At 46.6% G+C, this 26705-nt stretch overlaps 1 protein-coding gene across 1 annotated transcript; it reads left to right on the top strand.

The window, feature by feature from the left end:
• Positions 1–1305: 1305 nt before the first annotated feature.
• Positions 1306–26308, top strand: BRF2 (BRF2 general transcription factor IIIB subunit). Its single transcript, XM_077263145.1, has 4 exons — positions 1306–1320; positions 1581–1776; positions 4898–5219; positions 25670–26308. The coding sequence occupies exons 1-4, from the start codon at positions 1306–1308 to the stop codon at positions 25914–25916; spliced, it is 780 nt and encodes a 259-aa protein (XP_077119260.1). The 3' UTR covers positions 25917–26308.
• The last annotated feature ends 397 nt before the right edge of the window (positions 26309–26705 follow it).

Here is a 26705-nt window from a genome sequence, read left to right as displayed (position 1 = left end):
ACCCACCGGCGTCCAGCGAAGCTGTCCCGATGCACGCTAAGTCTTCTGGGTAATTTCGCAATGCATCTCTGGGAACGGAAGCTGGCGGCAGCCACGCGCGCATCGGCGGACGACGGAAGGTGAGAATAGCAGGTTTTTTGTTTTTTTTTTAATTATTTAGATCTGCATAGGCAGCATCAATAGTAAAAGGTTGGTCACACAGGGTTAATAGCAGCGTTAACGGAGTGCGTTACCCGCGGCATAACGAGGTCAGTTAACGCTATTATCCCTGTGTGAGCGCTGACTGGAAGGGGAGTATGGAGCGGGCGCCGGACACTGACTGGACGGAAGTAGGGAGGGACTAATTCTCGGCCAAACTGTGCCTGGCGGCCGGGACCAATCAGCGACGCAGGATTTCCGTGACAGACAGACAGACAGACAGACAGAAGGAAGTACCCCTTAGACAATTATATCTATAGAGATAGAGGTAAATTTGTGAACGAAGGTAGTATAATATTTGCATGCAGGTGAAAAATGTCCCCCCTTCCCTACCTCCCTCCCAATGTCAATGTCACTAGTGGGCCCTTGTCACCCCAGACTGACACTGGAGCTCAGTATTAGAGAACTGGTAGATCTGCACAGAAAACAGTTCTAACCAAAACGACAGCAGGCAGCCCAGTAAGTTAACATATTGCTGGAATCAGGGTCTCTGCACCTGCATCCTACTGCTCTCAGAAGTGCAGCAAAAGTCTGGTGATAGCTTCCCTTTAAATGACAGCAATTAAAACCCATTTAGACTGGAGATGGAGAGCATATTGGATCTGCAAGTAGCTGGTATTCCGACTCTCCTTGCTGCTCTGACTCCTTCCTGTCCCTCCTGTGATCCGATTGATGCAGCGCTGTAGCATATGATTAGTAAAGCACTCCTGAGCAGCACACAGTACCACAGCGCCACCCAGCGGCACAGACAGGACCCACAGCGCTCATTTTACAATCAGCAGTGCAATTGGCCAGTTTCCTGGACTCCGCTTACAGATCACATCGTGCTGGACACTACAAGGAACAACAAAAAGCCTCCTGCTGAGCAGACTAAAGACCCCCAGACCTAGACCGCCCACCGCAGTGATGGGAAGTGACGCCTCTCCTGTGACCTGCACTGTATAGCAAAAATGTCTGCAGGTTCCGGGCGCAGCGGCCATTTTTCTGAAGCCACGTGCCATATATGGCTGTGGACTGGCTACGTCACAATGGATGCCGCTGCAGGACGTTTTTAACGCACTTTTTTGCCCTGCTGCTTGGCGCATAGTCGCATCTTCAGGCCTAAACATGTCTGGGGGTAAGGCTACGTTCACATTTGCGTTGTGCAGTGCAGCGTCAGCGACGCATCGCACAACGCATGCAAAACGCAGCTTTTTGTGACACGCGTCCAATTTTGGCATAATTTTCGGCGCAAAAAAAATGCATCATGCAGCGTCATCACAAAACGCAAGACAATGCATGTCCATGCGCCCCCATGTTAAATATAGGGGCGCATGACGCATGCGCCGCTATGCGTCACCGAACCTGCGCCCGACGCAATGCAAATGTGAACGTAGCCTAAGCGATGCCCGGACTGCAGCTCCGGGGAGATTATGGAGGACGCGCACTACTCCCAGGAGCAGCTGGTGTGCGCGGACTGCGGCTTCGTCCTGACCGAGGGGAAACTGACGAGCGCTCACACCGAGGAGAGCTCCATGCAAGGTGGGAGGCCTGTGCGCGGCTCTGTCAGAGGTGGATCTAGCCTTTCCTGCACCCGGGGCAAAGGATCAGTTTGGCAGATTTGAACCTTAACTCTATTGAAACACTATGACCAAGCCAAGGTACATTCCTGTAAATTTATGGGCCATACTGTCCAGATTTGTGCCCCCATACTGTCCAGATTTGTGCCCCCTTAATGTCCTGATTGCTGCCCCCATCCGCATCCCCCCCATATCATGATATGTTCCCTCAGTCTTTCATCCAGCTGGCCCCCTGGCTAAGGCTAGGTTCACATTGCGTTATGGGTGATTGCTAACGGACAGCGTTGCACGGCGAAAATGTCGCAATTAACGCCGTGCAACGGGTCCGTTAGCGCACCCATTGACAGCAATGTTGTTTCAGCCTGAAGCGCATCGCTAGCGCGTGCCTTTTTCGGCTCAGGCTAGCGATGTGCAGTTCTTTTGTGGCGCGCCTCGGACGCTGCTTGCAGCGTCCGCGGCGCGCCCGAGGTCCGTTCCCCGCTCTCGCAGATCGGGGACCCCTAAACGCGGCCCCTACAAATACATTGCGTTAGTGCAATCCGTTTAGCGCTAGCGGATTGGGCTAACGCAATGTGAACCTAGCCTAAGGCTTTACCTTTGCTTCACAGTCCTCAGACTCACAAGTGACACATCCCCATTTTGCGTTGTTGCCCCTGGCCGCTGCTCCCTCCCCCTCCCCCTATCATGCATGCATGCAGGCTCATTTCAAAGTTAATCATTCAGAAATTATTCTGTAAGTTCGGTGACTCGGTCGGACGGTGTCTTCAAAGTTCAGACTTCAGCTCCATTACCCGGTCCCCGCGGCCGCGGTCTGGATCACTTACCACCGGTACCGACGTCACCGTCCAACGCAACACTACACACCCGAACCCAACACCGGCGCAACGAACGAAGCAGCAGCCTGTCACACGCTCAGTGATGTCAGCCACTGCTGGCGCTTCCCTGATGTGGAAGTGTCAGCGGCGGTCAGCGGTTGTCAGGGGCGCAGGCGCTGGCTTAAACTGAGAAGGGAAGGGACTGTCGTCTCACAAGGCAAGCCGAACCGGGTACTAGGGACGCGCAGCAGCAGCACTTTCTCAGAGCCGGCTGTCAATTTGACAGCCGGCTCAGAGAACGAACGGGATTATCTCACTGTGGGGGCGGCAGAATGCCGACGACAAGGAGCCTTGCTTGGACCGCCGCAATGCCGCATCATCAGGCGGCCCCGCTGGCTGCCCCCCTCCTGGATACGCCACTGCTCTCTAGTGTATGGGTGGGTGTTACGCTGTTCCTTAACACTTCAAGAAGCTTATTTGTGAGCTGCACGTAGACAACCAATGAAAGACCAGCTTTCATGGTTACTGCAGGTCAGACAATGAAAGAAGTGATCTGATTGGTTACTACTGCTGAGCGCCTCACTTTGATTCTGGCAGCTTTATTTGTATCTTGTGTTCTAATCCATACACTCGGTGCATACAATGCATGCGTGTGTCTCCTGCAGCTTGCACCCATTACACAACACTGCAAGCTGCTCAGCTCTGTACATGGAGCCCAACAGTCGGCGCCTCATTGTATCCAGTCTCTGCATCTCATTAATCTCCCATCAGATTTGACCTTGGCCCTGAAACACATCATGGCTGATGACTTTGGTCAGAGGTGACCATTCAGTGGCCTCATAACATTAATGCTAACACAAGGGTGTGACTGCATAAGCCCCCGGCCATGGATAGCGAGGGGCAGAACTAGCACTACTCCTATACTATTCACTTCACTAGGAGCTGATCTGCAGAACCCGGGATCTGACGCCACACCGTGTATCCGGCCCTGCTCTCCCACTCCCTACACTGTTTACATCTGTGAATAAAATACCCAGAAAGGTTAAAAAAACCAACACTGTCAAAAACAGGCACAAAGCATACTCCAAAAAGGATATAAACAGAAGAAAGAAAGGAGTACCAAACCACCAATGAATAAAATCTAATATTTATTAATAATAAATATAAAAGCATATAACATCAAGGTATCAATAATCTCAATAAGAGAATATACAATGGACAAACAAGTTAAAATGTGAAGGACACAAACAGAGATCAACCAAGTTACATAGTGTAAATAGGACCATATAAGTCCCCAGGAGCTCCTGTCTTCACGCCACGTACCTGGCTTTCTAAGCGCCATTCATAGCGGCGGGTTCTCGCCTTTCCTCGGTGCATCTCCACAGGATCCCAGAGACGCCTCAGGGGTTTCTGTCTCTTTTTATCCCGGGTCACCCAGCTTAGGCCGTTTGGCCTATACACACCCACGTGCATTGTTTTCCAGTTTGGTAAAAGATATTTTCTGATGAAGGTCTGATGTATGGACCGAAAACGTTTATCTAATCTTTGAACTGGATGCACAAATAAACAGAATACTTATCTTCATCTTGCAAAAATAATTCTCTGAGTGCCAAGTGATTTGTGATTACTTGATTGACGGGCTGGAAACCTGACTTGTGCACCACATAGGAACCTTGAGTGCCGTGTGTATTGTCTTTATCACCTAGAATAAAGTTTTCACTTGAAATCTGTTTGATTTCATTCTGTAATAAGCTGATAATGCTTATAACTTCACAATTGGCCATTTTTTTGTTCAAAATAAGAAAAAAAAAAAGTTAAAAACTCTGCTGTGCATAATAATTTGGATGCATTTTTAAGTGTTTATTTTTTTTAAAAAGATACTGTTTTCATAGGCAGTTTGTTCCAAAACATTGCAATTATACTAGAATAGTGGATGACTGGAAAATAACAATGACTGCAATTCAGATATTTGCATAATAATTTGGAACACAGTGTAAATAACATTAATATTTTAAAAAAACAAAGAGTTTAAATTGCTCCTCTCTTCCTGTTCGCAGTGGGGTAAAAATAAGCATATTATGCCGTCAGATGTATTAAAATATATTATTTAACCATGTGGTAAACTCTGTAAAGGAGAAAAAAAATTAGAAAAGCAATCAGTCATTTTTTTACCTCAAAAATAGTACCAATGAAAGACTAGAGCCCCCCTAGTAATAGCAAGCCATTACATAACTACAAATAAGTCTCAGAAAAGGGCATTAGTGCAGTGAGCGGCCTACCCGGGGCTGTGGCAGCGTCTTATGTGAGGTTTCTTCTTCCCACCAGGTATTATTCGTGTCAGGAATCTTTGTAGGGTCCTCAGACTTCCGAACAGCTTTGCAGATACCGCCGTGTCCTACTATGAAAGGGTCTTCTACCTCCCATTGTGCCACTTTGCCAGAAAAGAGAAGAAGGAGGCAACTATGAGGTGCTGTGTGTACATAACCTGCAGACAGCACCACTGGCCTCTCACTGTTGCCACCATTTCTTCCTTGGTTTACTCCTCATATGAAGTCCTCACCAGCGTGTTCCTGGAACTGGTCCAAGCATTGAAGATCGATGTCCCGTCCATGAGCCTTCAGGATCTGGCCAAAAGTCACTGCCAAAGGTAATCCAAGGGGAATGGTGGCCGGTTTTATGTTGCAGAGAGTGGCTACAATCTAATTCCATTGTAGTTGCGCAAAACTAGAGTGACAACAAAAAAGCGCAGTAGGGTCTTATCTGGGTCAATTGTATGAATTGCACATTCCTGCTCACCTGGACGGGTTGTGTTCAGACCACCATTAACCCCCTCACGACCTTGGTATTTTCTGTATTTTGCTTCCCTTCTTCCCATGGCCATAACTTTATTTTTTTCTTCCTTCCCCTCAAAATGGCCATGTGAGGTCTTGTTTTTACCATGTTGTTTACTAGAAACCAGGAGGGAAAAAAATCCAAGTGCAGTGAAATTGCCAAAAAAGTTTTTTTTTTTTTTTTTTTTTTTAAACACCCCCCCCCCCCATGATTACTAAACGCTAAAACTGACCTGCCATTATGGCTCTCCAAGTCATTACGAGTTTGCAGATACCAAACATGTCTAGGTTCCTTCTTATTTACCGTATTTTTCGGACTATAAGACGCACTTTTTTTCCTCCAAATTTGGGAGGAAAGTGTGGGTGCGTCTTATAGTCCGGATATAGCATGTGGGGAGGGGGGCAGCAGCGAGTGGGATCTCACTGTTATCCCACTTCAGGATGTCCCCGCAGCCCGGAATCAGCTGCTCGGGAAAGCACATGGCCCCGCTGATTAAGTGCAGTGAATATTTATTAGCTGCTCCCCGCCCACCGATCAGCTGAGCGGTGAGCCGGGAGCAGCAAATGAATACTGCACTTAAGCAGCGACACACAGTTTCCCCAGCACTGATTCCGGGGAGAATCTGTGTGTCCGGGGGAGGAGGAGGCAGCAGCAAGGGCCAGGAGATCGCTGCCTACCTGCCTGCCATGCCTGGACGCCGAGTGTTGTGCACAATCAGGACCTGTGATGATGTCAGGAGTGGGCGGGCTGGAGCATCACATGGCAGCTCAGAGCCCTCCCTCTTCTGACATCATCACAGGTCCTTCAGACTCCCACCTAGAATCTGCAGCTTCCTCTTATGTCCTGCGCTGTGGAAAGGCAACAACAACAGGGAGGGCTCTGTGTGCAGCCATGGGATGCTCCAGCTTTTACCTCAGCACAGTGTGGCTGGCTGCCACAATTAAGAGGTTAGTCTTTCCAAAACACTATAAAGCACTCTGCCACTCCTTTGGTGAACTATAACTCCCAGCATGTCCTAGGATCTGCAGGACATGCTGGGAGTTATAGTTCTCCCATGGGATTTTAAAGCAGCACTCCAGTGTTATTTTGCAGTGCTGGAGTGGTGCTTTCACTATAAGCCCTGTGCCCCCATTCTTAGGGCTCATTTCCACATGCGAGGCACACGTCCGTATCTCGCATGTGGAAACCAAGCTGTGGAGCCGACACTCCAGAGCGGAGCGTGCGGCCGCATAGGAACACATGGAGCTGCACGCTCCGCTCCAAAGTGTCGGCGCCAGAGCTTGGTTTCCACATGCGAGATACAGATGTGTGCCTCGCATGTGGAAATGAGCCCTTATACTCATATATATACATATATATATAGCGTCTTCATATCGTACTTCACAGACATCACACTAGTCCCGCAGCTTCCAACATAATAACATACTATTATATATAATAACACCACATATAATAGTATGTTATTTATGTTATTAAATATTTTACTACATTTTTTTTGCTTCAAATATTTTTTTCCCTATTTTCCACCTCTAAAACCTGGGTGCGTCTTATAGTCCGGTGCGTCCTATAGTCCGAAAAATACGGTAAGTGGTGAAAAAAAAATTCCAAAGTTTGTTAAGAAAAAAAAAATGCCTTTTTCCAAGACCCGTAGTGTCTCCATTTTTAGTGGTCTTGGTGAGGGCTTATTTTTTGCATGAGCTGACATTTTTAATGATACCATGTTGGGGTACATACAATGTTATGAACGCCTCTTGCTGCATTTTATTGAGATGTTGCAGGGACAAAAAACGTAATTCTGGTATTTAGTTTTGTTTTTTTCTCGTTACACTGTTTACCGATCGGATTAATTTATTTTATATTGTAAATAGATCGGCTGTTTCTGAACGCAGCAATACCAAATGTGCATTTATTTTATTTTTTTTGAATGGGGAAAAAGGGAGTTGAGTGGAGAATCAATCTCTCTCTCTCTCCTAACACTGGTAATGGTATAGTCTCTAACTGGGTCGCTGTGACCAGTGGGGTACCGCAGGGGTCGGTATTGGGACCTGTTCTCTTCAACATATTCAGTAATGATCTGGTAGAAGGTTTACACAGTAAAATATTGATATTTGCAGATGATACAAAACTATGTAAAGCAGTTAATACAAGAGAAGATAGTATTCTGCTACAGATGGATCTAGATAAGTTGGAAACTTGGGCTGAAAGGTGGCAGATGCGGTTTAACAATGATAAATGTAAGGTTATACACATGGGAAGGAATCAATATCACCATTACACACTGAACGGGAAACCACTGGGTAAATCTGGCAGGGAGAAGGACTTGGGGATCCTAGTTAATGATAAACTTACCTGGAGCAGCCAGTGCCAGGCAGCAGCTGCCAAGGCAAACAGGATCATGGGGTGCATTAAAAGAGGTCTGGATACACATGATGAGAGCATTATACTGCCTCTGTACAAATCACTAGTTAGACCGCACATGGAGTACTGTGTCCAGTTTTGGGCACCGGTGCTCAGGAAGGATATAATGGAACTAGAGAGAGTACAAAGGAGGGCAACAAAATTAATAAAGGGGATGGGAGAACTACAATACCCAGATAGATTAGCGAAATTAGGATTATTTAGTCTAGAAAAAAGACGACTGTGGGGCGATCTAATAACCATGTATAAGTATATAAGGGGACAATACAAATATCTCTCTGAGGATCTGTTTATACCAAGGAAGGTGACGGGCACAAGGGGGCATTCTTTGCGTCTGGAGGAGAGAAGGTTTTTCCACCAACATAGAAGAGGATTCTTTACTGTTAGGGCAGTGAGAATCTGGAATTGCTTGCCTGAGGAGGTGGTGATGGCGAACTCAGTCGAGGGGTTCAAGAGAGGCCTGGATGTCTTCCTGGAGCAGAACAATATTGTATCATACAATTATTAGCTTCTGTAGAAGGACGTAGATCTGGGGATTTATTATGATGGAATATAGGCTGAACTGGATGGACAAATGTCTTTTTTCGGCCTTACTAACTATGTTACTATGTTACTTGTAACACTTGTCATTTCGACCTCACACCTCTCATTTCCCCCTCAGTATATACCCTTATATATATTATACACCTGTATGTCATCTTCCCTGTATATAGTATATACCTGTGTCATCTCCCTTGTATATAGTATGTACCTGTATGTCATCTCCTCCTTTATATAGTATATACCTGTGTCCTCTCCCCTGTATATAGTATGTACCCGTGTATCATCTCCTCCTGTATATAGTATATACCTGTGTCATCAGCTCCTGTATATAGTATATACCTGTGTGTCATCTCTTCCTCTATATAGTAAATATGTGTGTGTCATCTCCCCTGTATATAGTATGTACCTGTATGTCATCTCCTCCTGTATTAGACCTCGTTCACACGTTATTTGTGCAGTATTTTTACCTCAGTGTTTGTAAGCTAAATTGGCAGCCTGATAAATCCCCAGCCAACAGGAAGCCCTCCCCCCTGGCAGTATATATTAGCTCACACATAATAGACAGGTCATGTGACTGACAGCTGCCGTATTTCCTATATGGTACATTTGTTGCTCTTGTAGTTTGTCTGCTTATTAATCAGATTTTTATTTTTGAAGGATAATACCAGACTTGTGTGTGTTTTAGGGCGAGTTTCATGTGTCAAGTAGTGTGTATTGAGTTGCGTGTGGCGACATGCATGTAGCGACTTTTTGTGTGTCGAGTTGCATGTGACAGGTTAGTGTAGCAAGTTGTGTGCAGCAAGTTTTGCGCATGGCGAGTTTTATGTGTGGTGCATTTTGAGTATGTGCAAGTTTTGTGTGAGGCAACTTTTGCATGTGTTGCAATTTTTCCGCATGGGCAAGTTTTCCATGAGGTGAGTTTTGCATGTGGCGAATTTTGAGCGGTGACTTTTGTGTTTCAACTTTTATGTGGCGAGGTTGGTGTATGTGTGGTGAAATGTGTGCTGAGGGTGGTATATGTGTTCAAACACGTGGTAGTGTGTGGCGCATTTTGTGTGTGTGTTCATATCCCCCGTGTGTGGTGAGTATCCCATGTTGGGGCCCCACCTTAGCAACTGTACGGTATATACTCTTTGGCGCCATCGCTCTCATTCTTTAAGTCCCCCTTGTTCACATCTGGCAGCTGTCAATTTGCCTCCAACACTTTTCCTTTCACTTTTTCCCCATTATGTAGATAGGGGCAAAATTGTTTGGTGAATTGGAAAGCTCGGGGTTAAAATTTCGCCTCACAAGAGAGCCTATGACGCTCTTGGGGTCCAGACGTGTGACTGTGCAAAATGTTGTGGCTGTAGCTGCGACTGTGCAGGTGCCAATCCCGGACACTCACTCAGCCGTATGTATGTATGTAGCAAAATGGTAAGGCTATGTGCACATGATGCGGATTTTGCTGCAGATCCGCAGCGTTTCCGCAGCTGTGGGTCCGCAGCAGTTTCCCATGAGTTTACAGTACAATGTAAACCTATGGGAAACAGAAAACGCTGTGCCCATGCTGTGGAAAAAAACGTGCGGAAACGCAGTGGTTTACATTCCGCAGCATGTCAATTCTTTCTGCGTATTCCGCAGCGGTTTTACACCTGCTCCAACAGAAAACTGCAGGTGTAAAACCGCAGTGAAATCCGCACAAAAACCGCGGTAAATCCGCGATAAATTTATGAAATCCGCTGCAGAACAATCCGCAGAGATTCTTCTACGTGTGCTCATAGCCTCAGTCTTACCCCTGAAATGTGTTCCTTTTGGCATAAGGATTCACCATGTAAAATAATGTTGACATTAAATTTAGATTTACCACTTGCTCAAGGCATGTGAATTATTCCATGTTTCTCATCTTCCACAATATTGTACACACAATAACCACTCAGTTTGTCATATCTTTAACTGTATATACTATTTATAAAATTCAAAAAACATAGAATGACAGTAAGCATTCTATTACAGTAAAATATGCATTACACAATTTTGTACATTGTACATGTATCAGTACTTCGTAGCAGTCAGTTCAGTTTTTCGCGTAAATATAATTAATCTGATCGGTAAACGGCATAACATACCATACATAACGCGGGATATGCATGACGATAGATACTAAACAAACATTTAAAACTGCAATATGATGTGCCATTGAGCAACCAGTAAATGATAACTAATCTTAAAAAGAGAAAATTATAAAATATCTATGACCAAAATGGAACAAAATTAGCAAAATATCTATCTTTTTCTAGTCACCTTCCACGACAGTCACCTTGGAGGATGTCTCCCCGCCCTAATGGGGGACAGGAACGCAAAGAGGTTAAATAACCCTCCCCTTCCTGCTATCTCCAGTGTTTTTCCTGTCCCCCAGTGGGGCATGAAGAGGTTCTGCAGGTGCTGTCATGGCCGGTGAACGGAGCACCTGCATTTGCTTACCACCGGGCAGCCGAGGTCAGGCGGTGATTCTCTCCTCCTCCTCCATGTGCTGCGCTCCGTCTCCATCCTTGCGGTGGACTCAGGCTCTCCTTCCCGCCCCTCCCGCGCCTCTGTCAGGGGCAAAGCGGGGCGGTGACGTGCTGCCAGGGTCCTCGCTGAGCTCCCCGGCGTCCTCCCTCTCCAGCGTCTGTGTGGAGTTCTGGGTTCGCGCGCGCCAGATGTGACATCATCGCACTTCCGGTTCGCGGCCTGGGGCTCTGCACTGGAACGCATGCTGGAAAGCACGCTGTTTCTGGCGTTCCATGAGGTCGGTGGCCACCGGGTGGAATTGCCGACTGGATAGGGTCGTTCAAGCCTCCCTATGGACCGAAGGGGGAGGAGCACACAATATCGCTGGGGACCTTGATACCTTCATATCCTGGTCTGGGCCTCCAGGTAAGACGCTGTTCCCTGTCTCTCTGTGACTGTATACAGCTTGACCATGGACAGCGACAAACCCTCTGCTTCATCTGCAGATCCCAGCTTTCACCCTCCTGCCATGAGTAGCTGGGCTGGTCTCTTTACTGTTATGGCATATGTTGAATGGGTTCTTAGTATACCTTTCTCTCTTTTAGGGAGAAAAGGTCTCTGCCCCAAAGAGTAAACCTAGCCGCAAGTGTGGTGGTTGTGGTTCCCGGCTACCCTCTGCCTAAGAAGACCCTGTGTCAACCCTGCACGGATGACATATTACGTGCTGAACAGCCCTCCCTCCTGGACAGCATTAAAAGCTTGATTAAACAGGAGGTACAATCCTCCATGGCGGCCTTCTCCCAACCTCAAGCGTCGCATCCTCTCAATTCCCCCCCCCCCCCGAAAAAAAGAGGCCCCAGTTAATACTGATACTGACTCGGGTGAGGTCCATTCTTCTGAGTCAGAAGATGATTGGAAGAATGAGGGCTCCACATCCACCCCTAGAGCAGATGGGGAAAAAATATTACTTTTCCTCTGAAGATATGGATGAGCTAGTCTCTATAGTAAGAAGCACCATGGGAGTTGAGGAAGTGGAGGAAAAACATTCCGTACAGGATGTAATGTTTTGGGGGCCTGAGACCCAAGCCTAAAAAAGGGTTCCCTATACATGGAAATCTTCAAAATCTCATTTTCCGAGAGTGGTTTTCCCCAGAGAAGGGCCTTAGTGTCCCTTCAGACTTTAAAAACCGGTTTCCCTTAGAGGGTGATAATTCTATTTGGGAGGTCCCCAAAGTGGTCGTTCAGGTCTCTAAAGTCACCAAAAAGATGTCCCTCCCATTTGAGGACTCTTCTCAATTAAAAGATCCAATGGATCGAAAGATCGAGAGTCACCTAAAGAAGTCCTGGGAGTCCTCTACGAACCTTCTTAAGGCATATATTGCTTCTACTTGCGTCGCCAGGGCCCTGGTCCTCTGGCTTCGCAAATTAAAGGAACATCTCTCCCAGGGTACTTCCAGGGAGGAAATCCTGGACTCCCTTCCCCTTCTACAAAAGGCTTCGGGATTCTTAGCCGATGCTTCAGGAGAGTCCGTTCATGTGGCCGCACGGTCCCTAGTTCTCTCGAATTCAGCCAGGAGAGCTCTTTGGCTGAAATCTTGGGGAGGCAACATTACCTCTAAGACCAAACTCTGCGCCATCCCGTTTCAGAGCCACCATGTGTTCAGGCCAATACTGGATGATATCCTGGATAAGACCTCTGATAGAAAGAAATTGCTTCCTGAACAAAAAGTTACTAGAAAGCGTTTTTTTCGCCCCCCTCGTGACCAGTCCTCCCAGAAGGATTTTAGGGGAAAAGGAAAAACTGGTCGTTTGAGCTACCCGAAAGGGGGTAGAGGCAGGAATATCCTCGTGCCTCAACAGCAACAGACTCAGGACAAACAGTGACTCTTTGGTCGGGGGCCGGCTCTCACGGTTTCTCACCCAACGGCAGTCCATATCCACGAACCAGTGGATTATATATATATACACTCACCGGCCACTTTATTAGGTACACCATGCTAGTAACGGGTTGGACCCCCTTTTGCCTTCAGAACTGCCTCAATTCTTCGTGGCATAGATTCAACAAGGTGCTGGAAGCATTCCTCAGAGATTTTGGTCCATATTGACATGATGGCATCACACAGTTGCCGCAGATTTGTCGGCTGCACATCCCAAAGATGCTCCATACAAGGCAGGATGGATCCATGCTTTCATGTTGTTTACGCCAAATTCTGACCCTACCATCCGAATGTCGCAGCAGAAATCGAGACTCATCAGACCAAGCAACGTTTTTCCAATCTTCTACTGTCCAATTTCGATGAGCGTGTACAAATTGTAGCCTCAGTTTCCTGTTCTTAGCTGAAAGGAGTGGTACCCGGTGTGGTCTTCTGCTGCTGTAGCCCATCTGCCTCAAAGTTCGACGCACTGTGCGTTCAGAGATGCTCTTAGGCCTACCTTAGTTGTAACGGGTGGCGATTTGAGTCACTGTTGCCTTTCTATCAGCTCGAACCAGTCTGCCCATTCTCCTCTGACCTCTGGCATCAACAAGGCATTTCCGCCCACAGAACTGCCGCTCACTGGATTTTTTTTCTTTTTCGGACCATTCTCTGTAAACCCTAGAGATGGTTGTGCGTGAAAATCCCAGTAGATCAGCAGTTTCTGAAATACTCAGACCAGCCCTTCTGGCACCAACAACCATGCCACGTTCAAAGGCACTCAAATCACCTTTCTTCCCCATACTGATGCTCGGTTTGAACTGCAGGAGATTGTCTTGACCATGTCTACATGCCTAAATGCACTGAGTTGCCGCCATGTGATTGGCTGATTAGAAATTAAGTGTTAACAAGAAGTTGGACAGGTGTACCTAATAAAGTGGCCAGTGAGTGTATATGTCAAAATTGGAACAGCATCACATATTACCGCAGTTGTCGTGCAGCGCTTTCCCAACCAAAGTTCAATTGGCCTCCAGTAATAAAGATAAAAAAAGGAAAACAGCACAAAAATTAAAGAAAAAAACGGGCTTTAATGCCTGAACGGCATGGCAACGTTTCGGATATAGTATCCTTTCTCAAGGCTTGATATAATTATCCTTATAATATAATATCCTTATATTATACTAGATGGTGGCCCGATTCTAACACATCGGGTATTCTAGAATATGTATGTATGTATAAAGCACAGGCCATGTAATATAGAGGGGCCACGCAGTAATATATAGGGGCCACGCGGTATCTAACAGTGGCCACGCCGTACCTAACAGCGGCCACGCCGTATCTGTGATATATCTATATATATAATTGTCTAAGGGTTTTTCCGTCTGTCTGTCTGTCTGTCTGTCTGTCTTTCTGTCTGTCTGTCTGTCCTGGAAATCCTGGCGTGGCGGCCTCGACCAATCAGAGACGGGCACAGCATGGCGACGATGATGTCATAATGGAAATCCCACGTCTCTGATTGGTCGAGGCCGCCAGGCCTCGACCAATCAGCGACGGGCACAGTATCGACGTAGATGTCATAATGGTTGCCATGGCAACGATGATGTCATAAAGGTTGCCTCGACCAATCAGCGACGGGCACAGTCTGTCGCGAATTCTGGAATCATCATTGTCCATATACTACGGGGACATGCATATTCTAGAATACCCGATGCTTTAGAATCGGGCCACAGTCTAGTATATATATATATATATATATATATATATATATATATATATATATATATATATATATATATATAGGCACGCGTCAGTTCACCGGCAGCACAAGAGTTGCAGCGCTTTGGGACAGGAGGCTAGGATTAGGGCAAGCGATATCTAAGGGGGGCTTGTGATAGAAATATATATATCATGTAGATCTCACTTGCATGTATACTCCTTTATAATCATATATACACTATAATCAATTGCTTAAAATGGCTGACATAAACTGATATAAGCCAGACAGACTGCATGGGGGTTTTCCAGGCAAAAGCAGAACAACGCCAGATGTATGTATTAAGTGATGATCAGATATCTCAACTTTGTCCTAGATGCAGAGAGCTACATTTTAGTTGCTTAATCAGCATCCATATGTGCATTAATCACCATATTCCATATATATTTAGATAACCAATAGCAGAGGAGCTAGACAATATGGTAATTAACTAACCACCCCTAACCACTCCTTTCTATATGCAATTATAAAACTATGTATGTACAATAAATCATCAGTATTGATGGAATGTTATTGTCACAATGTTGTGCAGTCTCATTCTTGAGCGCTCAAAATACTCAGGCTTATTGGGAACGGCCGCAGCACACACAGGGATAGAACCAAATTTCCATAACAAATGGCGTCCAATGTGGGGCAATGGACGAAACACACAGTGGACCCTGCTGACCGGAGAGACGGAGCCTTGGTTCACGGGACGGAGACTGCGCAGCTCCATAAGTAAGGTAAGAAAATGTTATAATCTTACCTGAAATTCCCCTGTGCCCAGTCCGGGTCTATACCTCTTGCCGGTCAGGTGTGGTCACCACCGCATTCCCAGGTAGTGTAAAAAGTCCAAGCCCGTATCCAACAAACCCTGGGATATAAGTCAAGGTGTCTGCTGTGTGCCGTGTATGTGTTCCATGTTTGTGTAAGATCCGGGCGAAAGGTGGAACGGTAACTGTTTTGTGTTTGGTTGCTGGGTAACAGACGGCAGGAGGTCAAATCGCTCGATAAGCTATCACAGATTCCCGTGCAGCAGGAGGGACAGGTGGTCCCGGGACAGGTAGTCCCATGTTCCAGGCTCGGATGGTGATGGCTTAGAGGGCTGCCACAGATTCCCGTAGCCGGCGAGCCAGTCAGGACGACCGGAGCGGAGGGTGGTAGAATTTCCCGGGCATATGTGTGCCCAGTGCGATTGATAGTTGTCTGTTCCCAGAACGGCCTGCACGTGTCACAGAATAATAAAAAGGGCATCTCCCGGACGTCTGTATCTGTTCTGTTCGTGTCACGTATTGCTGCTTTAAATGCATACAATTGTATAGAGAAGTTTTTTTTCCTTTCCCCTTCTGCTGCTGGTAGAGATATATGCATTGTAAATCACACTGTCACATGTCACTGTCACTGTTTTTTTCTTTTTTTGCTAAGTTTCCTGTTTCTGCAGTGCTGGCTATGTTGTAGCCATTTTTGAAGAAGTGAATCTAAATGGTATCTATCACTTTTGCTGTGACATACTTGTTTTCAGATACGTGATTTTATTGACATTAGATACAGCAGCATAAGAAAAGGGGAAGAGAAAGCCGTTTTAACCTTTTACTCTTTTGAAGGTTTTCCTTCTGTCTTTTTACATTTTAACGTTTTTTTTTAAGTTTCTTTAAAGTTTTCCAAAGTTTTCCTTTGTCTTTTTACATTTTTTTTTTTTTTTTTTTTTTAAAGTTTTTCCTTTTGTATTAAAATTTGAAGGTTTTTGGTTGGGCACCAAGTTTTTTTATGGTTTTCTTTTCTTTTGGTTTCAACTTCTTGCACCAGTTTTTTGAAGTTTTCCTTTTCTGTTTGGTTTTTGTGTTTTTATATACCAATTTTTTTGAAGTTTTTTGTTGTTGTCGTTTTTGTTTTGTTTTTCTTTTTGAAATGGGAAATAAGGTGGCCAAGCAACGGGAAGGTCTTTTACTTCCTGATAAGAAAACGGCCCCCCAGATAGTGGCAGAACACGAAGGTGTTAAGTATGTGAATAATTTTAGAAGGTATAAAGTATGTGAAATCCATCAGAATGGCAGAATTCAAGCTGCGGAGTGGCATGACGTAGAAAGGAAAATAAGGGAAGTTAGCTGATGTTAAATTGCTGAATACTATAATACATGGTATGAAGTAGCAGCAGAGCTTACATCGTTTAGGTGGTACAGAAAGATATGTGAGCAAACCAGGAAGTGATTTTTATGTGTATAAGATGGGGAAAGGTATTAAGCCATCAGCGCCTACCCATATATTGGCTCTGTGCAGTCTGCTCTCAGCAGAATCAATGCTATAGGGAGTTTTTTTGGGCAGTATGTGGCGCGTCCCGTCCCTCCCTACAGGGAGAGGGCATGATTATTCCAACCAAGCCATCTCAGACTGCACAGAGGGGGGAGGAATTCTCTTCTGTATCCTATCCTCCTTTTTCTCTGTCATTCTCTCTCCTTCTCTCACTCTCCTTTCCTCTCCTCTTTCTCCACACTTTTCTCTCTCTATCTCTCTCCTCTACACCTCTACTCTTCCTTCTCCTTCTCCACACCTTTTTCCTTTTTCACTCACCCTCCTTCTCTCTCCTTCTCTCCCCCACCACACCTATCTCCTGCTGCTCTTCCTTCTCCACGCCTCTCTTCTCCTTCTCTCTCTCCTCCACACCTCCCATCTTCTCCTCCCTCTGTTCCTTTTTATCACTCCACACCTCCTCCTCCTATATACCTTTTATCAACCTTTCCTTCTTCTTCTCTTCCCCATATTTGTTTCACATTCTTCTTCATTGCCGGCTGGGCCAACGCCCAGTTCAAACATTGTGGTGCTAACAGCACAAGGCACCCCTTCTATGTCCCTGGCACAGTCCAGCCATTGCCAGTTATATCGGGGAAAGAAGGTGAAAATCCCCCTACACACAATGCCGTAGGCAACCCCCAGACACATCAGGCAGCAGACAGCTCAGCCCTGGGTGCAGAGAGGGGAGGACTGACATCACCATCTGCATCTGCTGATAATGTATTAACTTCAGCACCGGTCAGAGCTGCCTACATTCACACCAACATAGAACTATAAGCCTATGCTTCAGCAAGGGGGGAGACATCCTCACACAAAAAGGCAACTTCTAAGTGCAAAATCAGCCAGTGTATGACCCCAGCACCCGCTATCACAAGTATTCCTCTGATGAGGAGGGAACATCATACATGCTGCCCAGTACTAGGAAAAGAAACCCACAGGCACCAAGAATGCAGGGGCAGATAGAGGCACCACCATTACACTATGTGCACTTCACCCCAAGTAAGGCGACAATCTTCCAGACCCAGGGATGCATCCCATGCCATTTTACCGAAGAATGTAGCAGAACCAGCGAACATATGCAGCCACCTGGGATGATCTCTGAGCCATAAATGGAAATAGAAGCAGGTGATGCACTCTGGCCAATCATGAAGGAACAATTCAAACTTCCAGCAGAATTAGATGTACACACTTGGGAGTCAGGGCCACAGCTAATTGAACAGCTCAGAGAGTGAGCCAAAGGTAGATTGGCAGGACAAGCCCTCAGCTTACATGACATGAGCCAACACAAGACAGAGTCTGTAAGAAGTTTCATGGCAGAGTAATGCAAGTATTCCAAGACTTGGGCTTCACCATTCATGACCAGATACACAGGCAAATGTTGGCACAGGCCTTTGTGCATGGACTGAGACAGCCAGTCAGGAAACCACTGATAGTGGTTAAGCCTGGGCACAGGTCAATAGCAGTGGACTGACCCAGCAAAACGGGTTATGTGCGGAGATTGTTTGTTGCCAATTGTCGCCAAAACTGCCACCATTATAGGGCCACAAAGAGTGTGAAGAAGGAAACGGGTGCCACGCTGCTGAGAACGCCAGAAGGGGAGCCAGAAGTGAAGACGCTGCAAAGTGTCGAGCGACACACCGGAAGAACCGCTGCAGACTCCAGAGAGGAGACACCGACCTCAATAAGGTTAGCAAAGGGGAAGAAGTGATGGCAGATGCAGCCGCAGGCCCTTTAATGCCCCAAGACCTTGGGTTGGATGCAGCCACCGGTCTCATGGCACCCCCGGGCCTCACCATGGACGCACCTGCAGACCCCATCTTACCACCAGGCCCCGCAGCTTCAATCAGCAGGCCGGACCCCGCTGTCGCTACAGTACCCATCATACCGTTGTCCACAGTAGCCAAAGGGATTGAGTCCCAACCAGGAGTGCAGAAGACGGCCCCTCTGTTGGTGACCACTGACCTGGAAGCACAACCACCCTACAAAGACAGAAGAAGTGTCAAGTGTTGCAACTGTGGCAAGTTTGGCCATTTCTGGAACAAGTGCAGAGCACCCTGACAACACAAGGGTTGGTCCAGAGAAACAGGTCAAGGAAGAAGTACAGAGAGCAGTGAAGCAGAGAAGTACCCTGTCCATAGGACAGGGGCAAGCAAGCCAGGTCCGCAAGACACTACGCTCCTAACATGTAAAACCCCATCTGCAGGACCAATACCTCAAATTACCCTGAAAATGGATGGCGTTGTCAGATCTTTTCTTCTGCACACTGGTGCAGCCAGAAGTGTGATGAGACATGTGGAACTCCCCGATCCCACCTGCCTGTCAGAATCCTCTGTGTCTTGCGTGGGCATTGATGGTCAAGTCAGACATTCCCAGCCTACAAAGCCTCTGAGCGTGTGTACTCAGCCAGGACACTCTATCCTGTCCTAGTTTGTGGTGTCAGGGACCTGCCACTCAACCTGCTGGGAGTGGACCTACTGCAGAAGCTGAAGGCAACCACAGTGTTCCAGGAAGATGGGACCGTGAGACTTTCTTCATCCCTGACCCAAGAAGAATCAGGCAGGCGGCCCTACAAGAACCTCAAAGAACCGATGGAGGCCTACCCAAGGAGGTACTGGACGTAGTACCAGAAAGTCTGTGGTCTAAGGGATCCCAGGTCATGGGAAAACCTCAAGTTGCCCCAGTACGGGTGTCACTCAAGCCAGGTACCCCGTACCCTCGTAGGGCCCAGTATCCCCTGTCCATCGCCTAGAGTCAAGCTGCCTCTGACCAACTGAAGGTCTACCCTGAAATAGGAATCATTGTTCCTTGCACATCGCCTTGCAATACCCCACTTTTCCCTGTCAAGAAAGACTGTAAAAGGAGAGCCAGCCAAGTTCAGAATGGTACATGACCTGAGAGCTGTGAATGACGTCACAGTGTTTGAAACTCCAATTGTGCCGAATCCGCACACTCTGCTCTCAAATGTGCCTGCCACAGCAAAAGTGTTCACAGTGACCAACCTGGCTAATGCTTTCTACAGTGTTCCCCTTCACCCGGATGACCAGTACCTGTTTGCCTTAACGCACCAGGGGGCACAGCACACATGGACAGTGATGCCACAGCGGGCCCAGACCAGCCCTTCACAGTTCACCAAAGCAAATGTCCACAGTCTTCACCAACTGGGTCACAGAACATGCAGAAGTAACCCTGCTACAATACGTGGACGATCTACTCTTTTGTGCAGTTGTCTTTGACACGTGTAAAGCCCATTCCTTGTCTCTCCTACTCTACCTGGCGGAGCAGCACTACAAGGTCTCAAGAAACAATGTCCAGTGGTGTCTGAAGCGAGTTACGTTCCAGGGACGCTATATTGCTTATCAGACGAAACACTTGACAGATGACCGTTAGACCACAGTGGAGAAGATGGTTCCTCCAACAACTCCAAAGGCCCTACAGGCCTTCCTTGGTCTAGTTTCGTATTGCAGTGCCTGGATCCCTGATGCCTCAGTCCTAATGCAGCCTCTGTATGATTGCGTCAACGTAACCCCGTTCCTCCTGACAGATGCAGCCTTCAGCTCGTTCAAGAAGTTAAAAGGCTCTGTAGTCCCAGCGCCAGCACTAGGCCTACCTGACTACAAGAAGCCATTCCGTCTCTGCCTGATGGAAAAAGAAGGCCTTGCTACTGGAGTCCTGACGCAGCTTCAGGGGGGAAAGCAGAGACCTTTAGGCTACTTTTCAGCTTGCTTGGATCCAGTTGCAAGGGGGGCCCTCTCCTGCATGAGAGCAGCATTTGCAGCACACGCCCTCCTGGACACGACTGCTGACATTCTTGGATATCCATTGGAAATCCTGGCTCCGCTTGACATCTCAGCAATCCTCAACCAAACCCAGCCAAAACATCTCTCCACCACCAGGCATCTTCACCTCCAGTGCTCTCTACTCCTGCCCGACAGTTTCACCATCTCCAGATGCACAGTTCTCAACCCTTTCCACTCTACTCCCACTCCCAAGGGGGGATACAGATATGGACCCTCAGATCAAAATCTGCATGATACCTTCCGTAGGGATCTGGACTTGCTCCGGACAGGTGACCATGATTGTTTCAGCATCATGCAACATGAAACAGCCGGACTACCCAAGGTGGCAGTAGAGCCACTGACCCACCCAGAGTTGATCCTCTATGTGGATGGCTCCAGATTGCAGATGATGAAGGAAGATTCCACACGGGATGTGCAGTGACCAGCAATCAAGAGATCCTGTGGTCCAGAAGTCTGCTGCCTAGTCTGTCAGCCCAGGAAGCAGAATTGATAGCGCTGACGAAGGCCTGCCAGATTGCAGAAGGCAAAACTGCGAACATATACACCGATTCAAGGTACTCGCATGGCATAGCACACGACTTTGGACCCACCTGGGCTGCAAGGGACTTCATCACAGCAAGCAGAACAACCGTGAAGCATCATGGAGCCATCAAGAACCTGCTGGACGCACTCCAACTTCCAAAAATGGTGGCAGTACTAAAAGTCAAAGCACATGGAAAATTGAACACAGTAGAGGCACGGGGTAATAACATGGCGGATTTGGCAACCAAAGAAGTAGTCAAAGGAAGACAATATGAAGAAGTGGGAGAGGTCGTAGAGCCGGACGGCTACTACATGACGACTGAAGACAAGAAACCTGACCAGATGATGTCCTGGGATCTGCTCAAAAAGCTGCAAGAGCCAGCCCCAAAAGGACAAGAAGGAATGCTGGATGTGGAAGGGAGCAACACATGAAGAGGGAAGGGTATACGCAATGGACTACAAACCCTGTTTACCACGAAGCATTTACCCTATGGTGGTCCAGTGGACACATGGGCCCACACACAGATCAAAGACACAGATGAATGATCTGATTGGTGCTTACTGGTTCGCTCCAGGGATCTCCACCCTAACAGCCAAATTCGCTAGCAGCTGTCTGACCTGCGGCAAATGCAACCCTGGAAGAATGGAGAAAGTTCCCACACATCTTGCCAGACCACTGTACCCCTTCCAGAGGATCCAGATAGACCACATCCAGATGCCACCAAGTGGAGGATTTGAATATGCCCTTGTGGTTGTGGACGTGATCTCTGGATGGCCAGAAGCTTTCCCAGTGAGGAACCAGTCAGCAAAGACTACTGCAAAGAAGCTACTCTGAGATGAGATATGCAGATATGGGGTCCCAGAAGTGATAGTGACCAGGGACCCGCATTCACAGCAAATCCCACATGGGAGATCTGGTCAGTAGTAGGGTCAGACTTAGGCCTACACACTCCTTACAATCCCCAGAGTAGCGAGAAATTAGAAAGACTGAATGGGACACTTAAGAACAGGATGTTGAAAGTTTCCCAAGGGACACGCAAACCATGGCAGGAGACACTCCCAGTCACACTACTTAGTGTAAGGCACACTTCCAGAGGCCCAGAAAAGCTGTCACCATATGAAATTTTGTTTGTGTCTAGTCCCAGGTTAGGGGTATTCTTTCCCTCAGCAGCTGATTATGCAATATGATACTTTGTCTGCTTATGTAATTGAACTCACCAAGAAACTTACTAATATCCATTCTCGAGTTTTGTCTTCATTGCCAGATCCAGATTCAGTGTCCGATACTCACTCCTTGAAGCCAGGAGACTGGGTGTTGGTGAAAAAAGTTTGTAAGGAGAACACCACTCGATCCCAGATTTGATGGTCCTGGCCAAGTGCCGCTGATGACACCAACCTCTGTGAAGCTGGAGGGAAGACCCACTTGGATCCACTCATCGCATTGCAAGAAAGCTCCCCTACCAGAGGATGACACCCAAGCCAGAATGATGTTGCGGATGCCCTGCCTGACCGAATAGGTGACCTACCTGATAAAGAATACACACCGCTCACTACACATGCTGTTGACTAAGAGACTGATTGCAACGAACCCCCGTTAGGGACAGATCTCCTGACCGCCCATTTGCGAAAAGTCTGTACGGAGTGGGGCGTGCACGCTAGGCACGCGTCAGTTCACCGGCAGCACAAGAGTTGCAGCGCTTTGGGACAGGAGGCTAGGATTAGGGCAAGCGATATCTAAGGGGGGGCTTGTGATAGAAATATATATATATATCATGTAGATCTCACTTGCATGTATACTCCTTTATAATCATATATACACTATAATCAATTGCTTAAAATGGCTGACATAAACTGATATAAGCCAGACAGACTGTATGGGGGTTTTCCAGGCAAAAGCAGAACAACGCCAGATGTATGTATTAAGTGATGATCAGATGTCTCAACTTTGTCCTAGATGCAGAGAGCTACATTTTAGTTGCTTAATCAGCATCCATATGTGCATTAATCACCATATTCCATATATATTTAGATAACCAATAACAGAAGAGCTAGACAATATGGTAATTAACTAACCACCCCTAACCACTCCTTTCTATATGCAATTATAAAACTATGTGTGTACAATAAATCATCAGTATTGATGGAATGTTATTGTCACAATGTTGTGCAGTCTCATTCTTGAGCGCTCAAAATACTCAGGCTTATTGGGAACGGCCGCAGCACACACAGGGATAGATTTATCCAAACCAAATTTCCATAACATATCTAATGGGCGGCCACGCGATATCTAACGGGCGGCCACGCGGTATATAGCAGTGTGGGCACCATATCCCTGTTAAAAAAAAAAATAATAATAATTAAAATAAAAAATTAGTTCTATACGCACCCTCCGGCGTCCAGGAGAAGCTGTCCCGATGTGCACGCTGCTGCCGCCAGCTTCCGTTCCCAGAGATGCATTGCGAAATTACCCAGAAGACTTAGTGGTCTGCATAGGCAGCATCAATAGTAAAAAGTTGGTAATACAGGGTTAATAGCAGCGTTAACGGAGTGCGTTACCTGCGGCATAACGCGGTCCGTTAACGCTGCCATTAACCCTGTGTCAGCGCTGACTGGAGGGGAGTATGGAGGGGGCGCCGGGCTCTGACTGCAGGGGAGTAGGGAGGGACTAATTCTCGGCCGGACTGTGGCCGTCGCTGATTGGTCGCGGCAGCCACGACAGGCAGCTGGCGAGACCAATCAGCGGCGCAGGATTTCCATGATGGAAGTTGCAGGCAGACGGAAGTGCCCCTTAGACAATTATATTATATTATCCTTAAATTATATTATCCTTATATTAGATTATATTATATTATCCTTATTATATTATCCTTATATTATATTATCCTTATATTATCTTTATATTATATTATCCTTACATTATCCTTATTATATTATCCTTATATTATATTATCCTTATGAACTATTCACCTGATGCTGAGCTTTGTAGACTAAAGGTACCGTCACACTAGGCGATATCGCCAGCGATCCGTGACGTTGCAGCGACCTGGATAGCGATATCGCTGTATTTGACACGCAGCAGCGATCTGGATCCCGCTGTGAAATTGCTGGTCGCTGCTAGAAGGTCTGCACTTTATTTGGTCGCTAGGTCGCCGTGTTTGACAGCAAAAGCAATGATACCAGCGATATTTTACACTGGTAACCAGGGTAAACATCGGGTTACTAAGCGCAGGGCCGCGCTTAGTAACCCGATGTTTACCCTGGTTACCAGCGTAAAAGTTAAAAAAACAAACAGCACATACTCACCAGCGCGTCCCCCAGCCTCTGCTTCCTGACACTGACTGAGCGCCGGCCCTAAACTGAAAGTGAAAGCACAGCGGTGACGTCACCGCTCTGCTGTTAGGGCCGGAGCTCAGTCAGTGTCAGGAAGCAGAGGCTGGGGGACGCGCTGGTGAGTATGTGCTGTTTGTTTTTTTAACTTTTACGCTGGTAACCAGGGTAAACATCGGGTTACTAAGCGCGGTCCTGCGCTTAGCAACCCGATGCTTACCCTGGTTACCCGGGGACCTCGGCATCGTTGGTCGCTGGAGAGCGGTCTGTGTGACAGCTCTCCAGCGACCAAACAGCGACGCTGCAGCGATCGGCATCGCTGTCGCTATCGCTGCAGCGTCGCTTAATGTGACGGTACCTTAACGCTACCCTGCACTGGGCTCCGTTGCATTGTCATCAATGGAAAAGATTGCATCCAAGTGTGATTACAGATTAGTGAGCTCCATCAGGTCTCTTTATTTTCACAGTGGTGGGCTTCCAGGTCACAGACCACCACAAACTACTAAAAACAGGGTAATCTTTTATAAGATATTCTGTACGTTCCTAATGTGAAATCATTTCACAAATCATGTATACTGTGAAAAACGTTTGACTTCCAGGGATTCCCCAGTACAGTAAGGGGTGGCTGTCGTCCATCTGCAGTCCAGATTGCCAGGGATCCCAGGGCTCAGTGATCTGCTTTAGCTCCAGTTGTTGGGTATACACCCCATTAAATAAGCCGTTCATTACTTTACTTCGTTGTATAAATGGGCCCATTGTGGCTCTTATAGAAAAAAAATCTGATACCTACCAGCTTCCCCCTGTTCCTTCACACCGCTCTCTGACTTCTGACTGTCGCTTTTGGCGGGCAAAGTCATGTGACCATTGCAACCAATCAGCAGCCATTAATTGGCTGCAGCTTCAATGTTCACTTTGAGCTAGAGGAAACAGTTTCCTGTCTCTCTTCACGCTCAGACGGAATTTAAAGGGAATCGGTCAGCAGGTTTTTGCTATGGGAATATCCATGGTGGGGGGCAGAGTTACACAGATCTGGACTGCCCACCATGTGACACCTAGCCTTCTTAAAAGGCAGAAAAATAGAAAAACCGCCATTACATTTTTCTAACCAAGTAGAGTATATGTTGCCCGGGATGAAGTTGCATCGGTTGGTCCCACGACTATTTCATAATGGTTCTCATGCGTGTTTCCTATTATAAACACATTCTTACTATTTTTTTTTTTTTTTTTGCAGTTTTCGGTTACTCCAAGATTGCTCGTCAGCCCCAAAGAATTACACAGAGAGCCCAGATAAAGTATTGGAGCGGACTTTTCAAATACTGGAGTTGGCCAGTGAGATGTGGCTAGTCACTGTACGCCAGCCTATTCCCATGATAACTGCAGCTGTCTATCTTTCTTGGCAGTCCCTCAAACCCGTCCAACGCCTTTCATGCACTTTTTCTCATTTTTTTTTTTTAATTCGTTTATTAGTTGCAAACTAAATCATACAGTACACACATTTGCATTTGTGTCCATCATTTTCCATTGTATCATAAAATGCAATTACTTACATTACATTATCACTTCTAGAGTATTACAAGAGTAACAAATGGTGTATGTCGATCACTGGTTTCTTATCGTATAACCTTAACTACATTAACTACTAACAGAAAGAAAGAAAGAAAAAAAAAAGAGAACGCCGCCAAAATAAAATTCCGTATAAATTTCGCCCTGTAAGCAATATCCCCAAAACCATGGACCCTACTTCTCACATGTATACTAAATTATTATGAATTATAGAGTGTGATGAGAGGAGTTCCATCTGCCCCATATTTTCTCAAATTTATCTGGACATCCTCTATTTTGATATAATGTCCGTTCATACGGGATAATTGAGTTTACTAAATCAACCCAAGCTCTAAGAGATGGGCAAGAACCACCCATCCATCGCAGCGCCAGTACCTTTCGCGCCATAAATAGTGTCTCTCGCAGAAATATCCCAGTGTGGTGATCCCAGGTTTCTGCATCCCACACCCCAAATAAACAGGTCAATGGCTCAAGCGGGACAGGAATCGACATCAAGGATGTCAACAATGTCGTCACCTCTTTCCAATAATGAAAAATAACCGGACATCTCCAAATCATATGAATAAAGTCCGCATCACTGGAATGACATCTTAGACAATCTGATGAATGGAGACGACCCATTTTAAAAAGGTGAATCGGGGTCAAATAGGATTGGTATATAATGTATAATTGAGTCATCCTATTATTAATCGATGGGGAAACTT

This window comes from Ranitomeya variabilis, chromosome 5 (genome assembly GCF_051348905.1).
Source record: "Ranitomeya variabilis isolate aRanVar5 chromosome 5, aRanVar5.hap1, whole genome shotgun sequence".
Classification (NCBI taxonomy): domain Eukaryota; kingdom Metazoa; phylum Chordata; class Amphibia; order Anura; family Dendrobatidae; genus Ranitomeya; species Ranitomeya variabilis.
Note: the sequence above shows the minus strand (reverse complement) of the source record. Positions and strands in the feature narration are given on the sequence as shown.

Bases quoted from the DNA above. Each gene is read 5' to 3' on its own strand.
- BRF2 (XM_077263145.1), top strand. The intron at 1,777-4,897 runs GCAAAGGATCAG...TCTTCCCACCAG, and splicing joins TAGCCTTTCCTGCACCCGGG to GTATTATTCGTGTCAGGAAT. The intron at 5,220-25,669 runs GTAATCCAAGGG...TTTTTTTTGCAG, and splicing joins GCCAAAAGTCACTGCCAAAG to TTTTCGGTTACTCCAAGATT.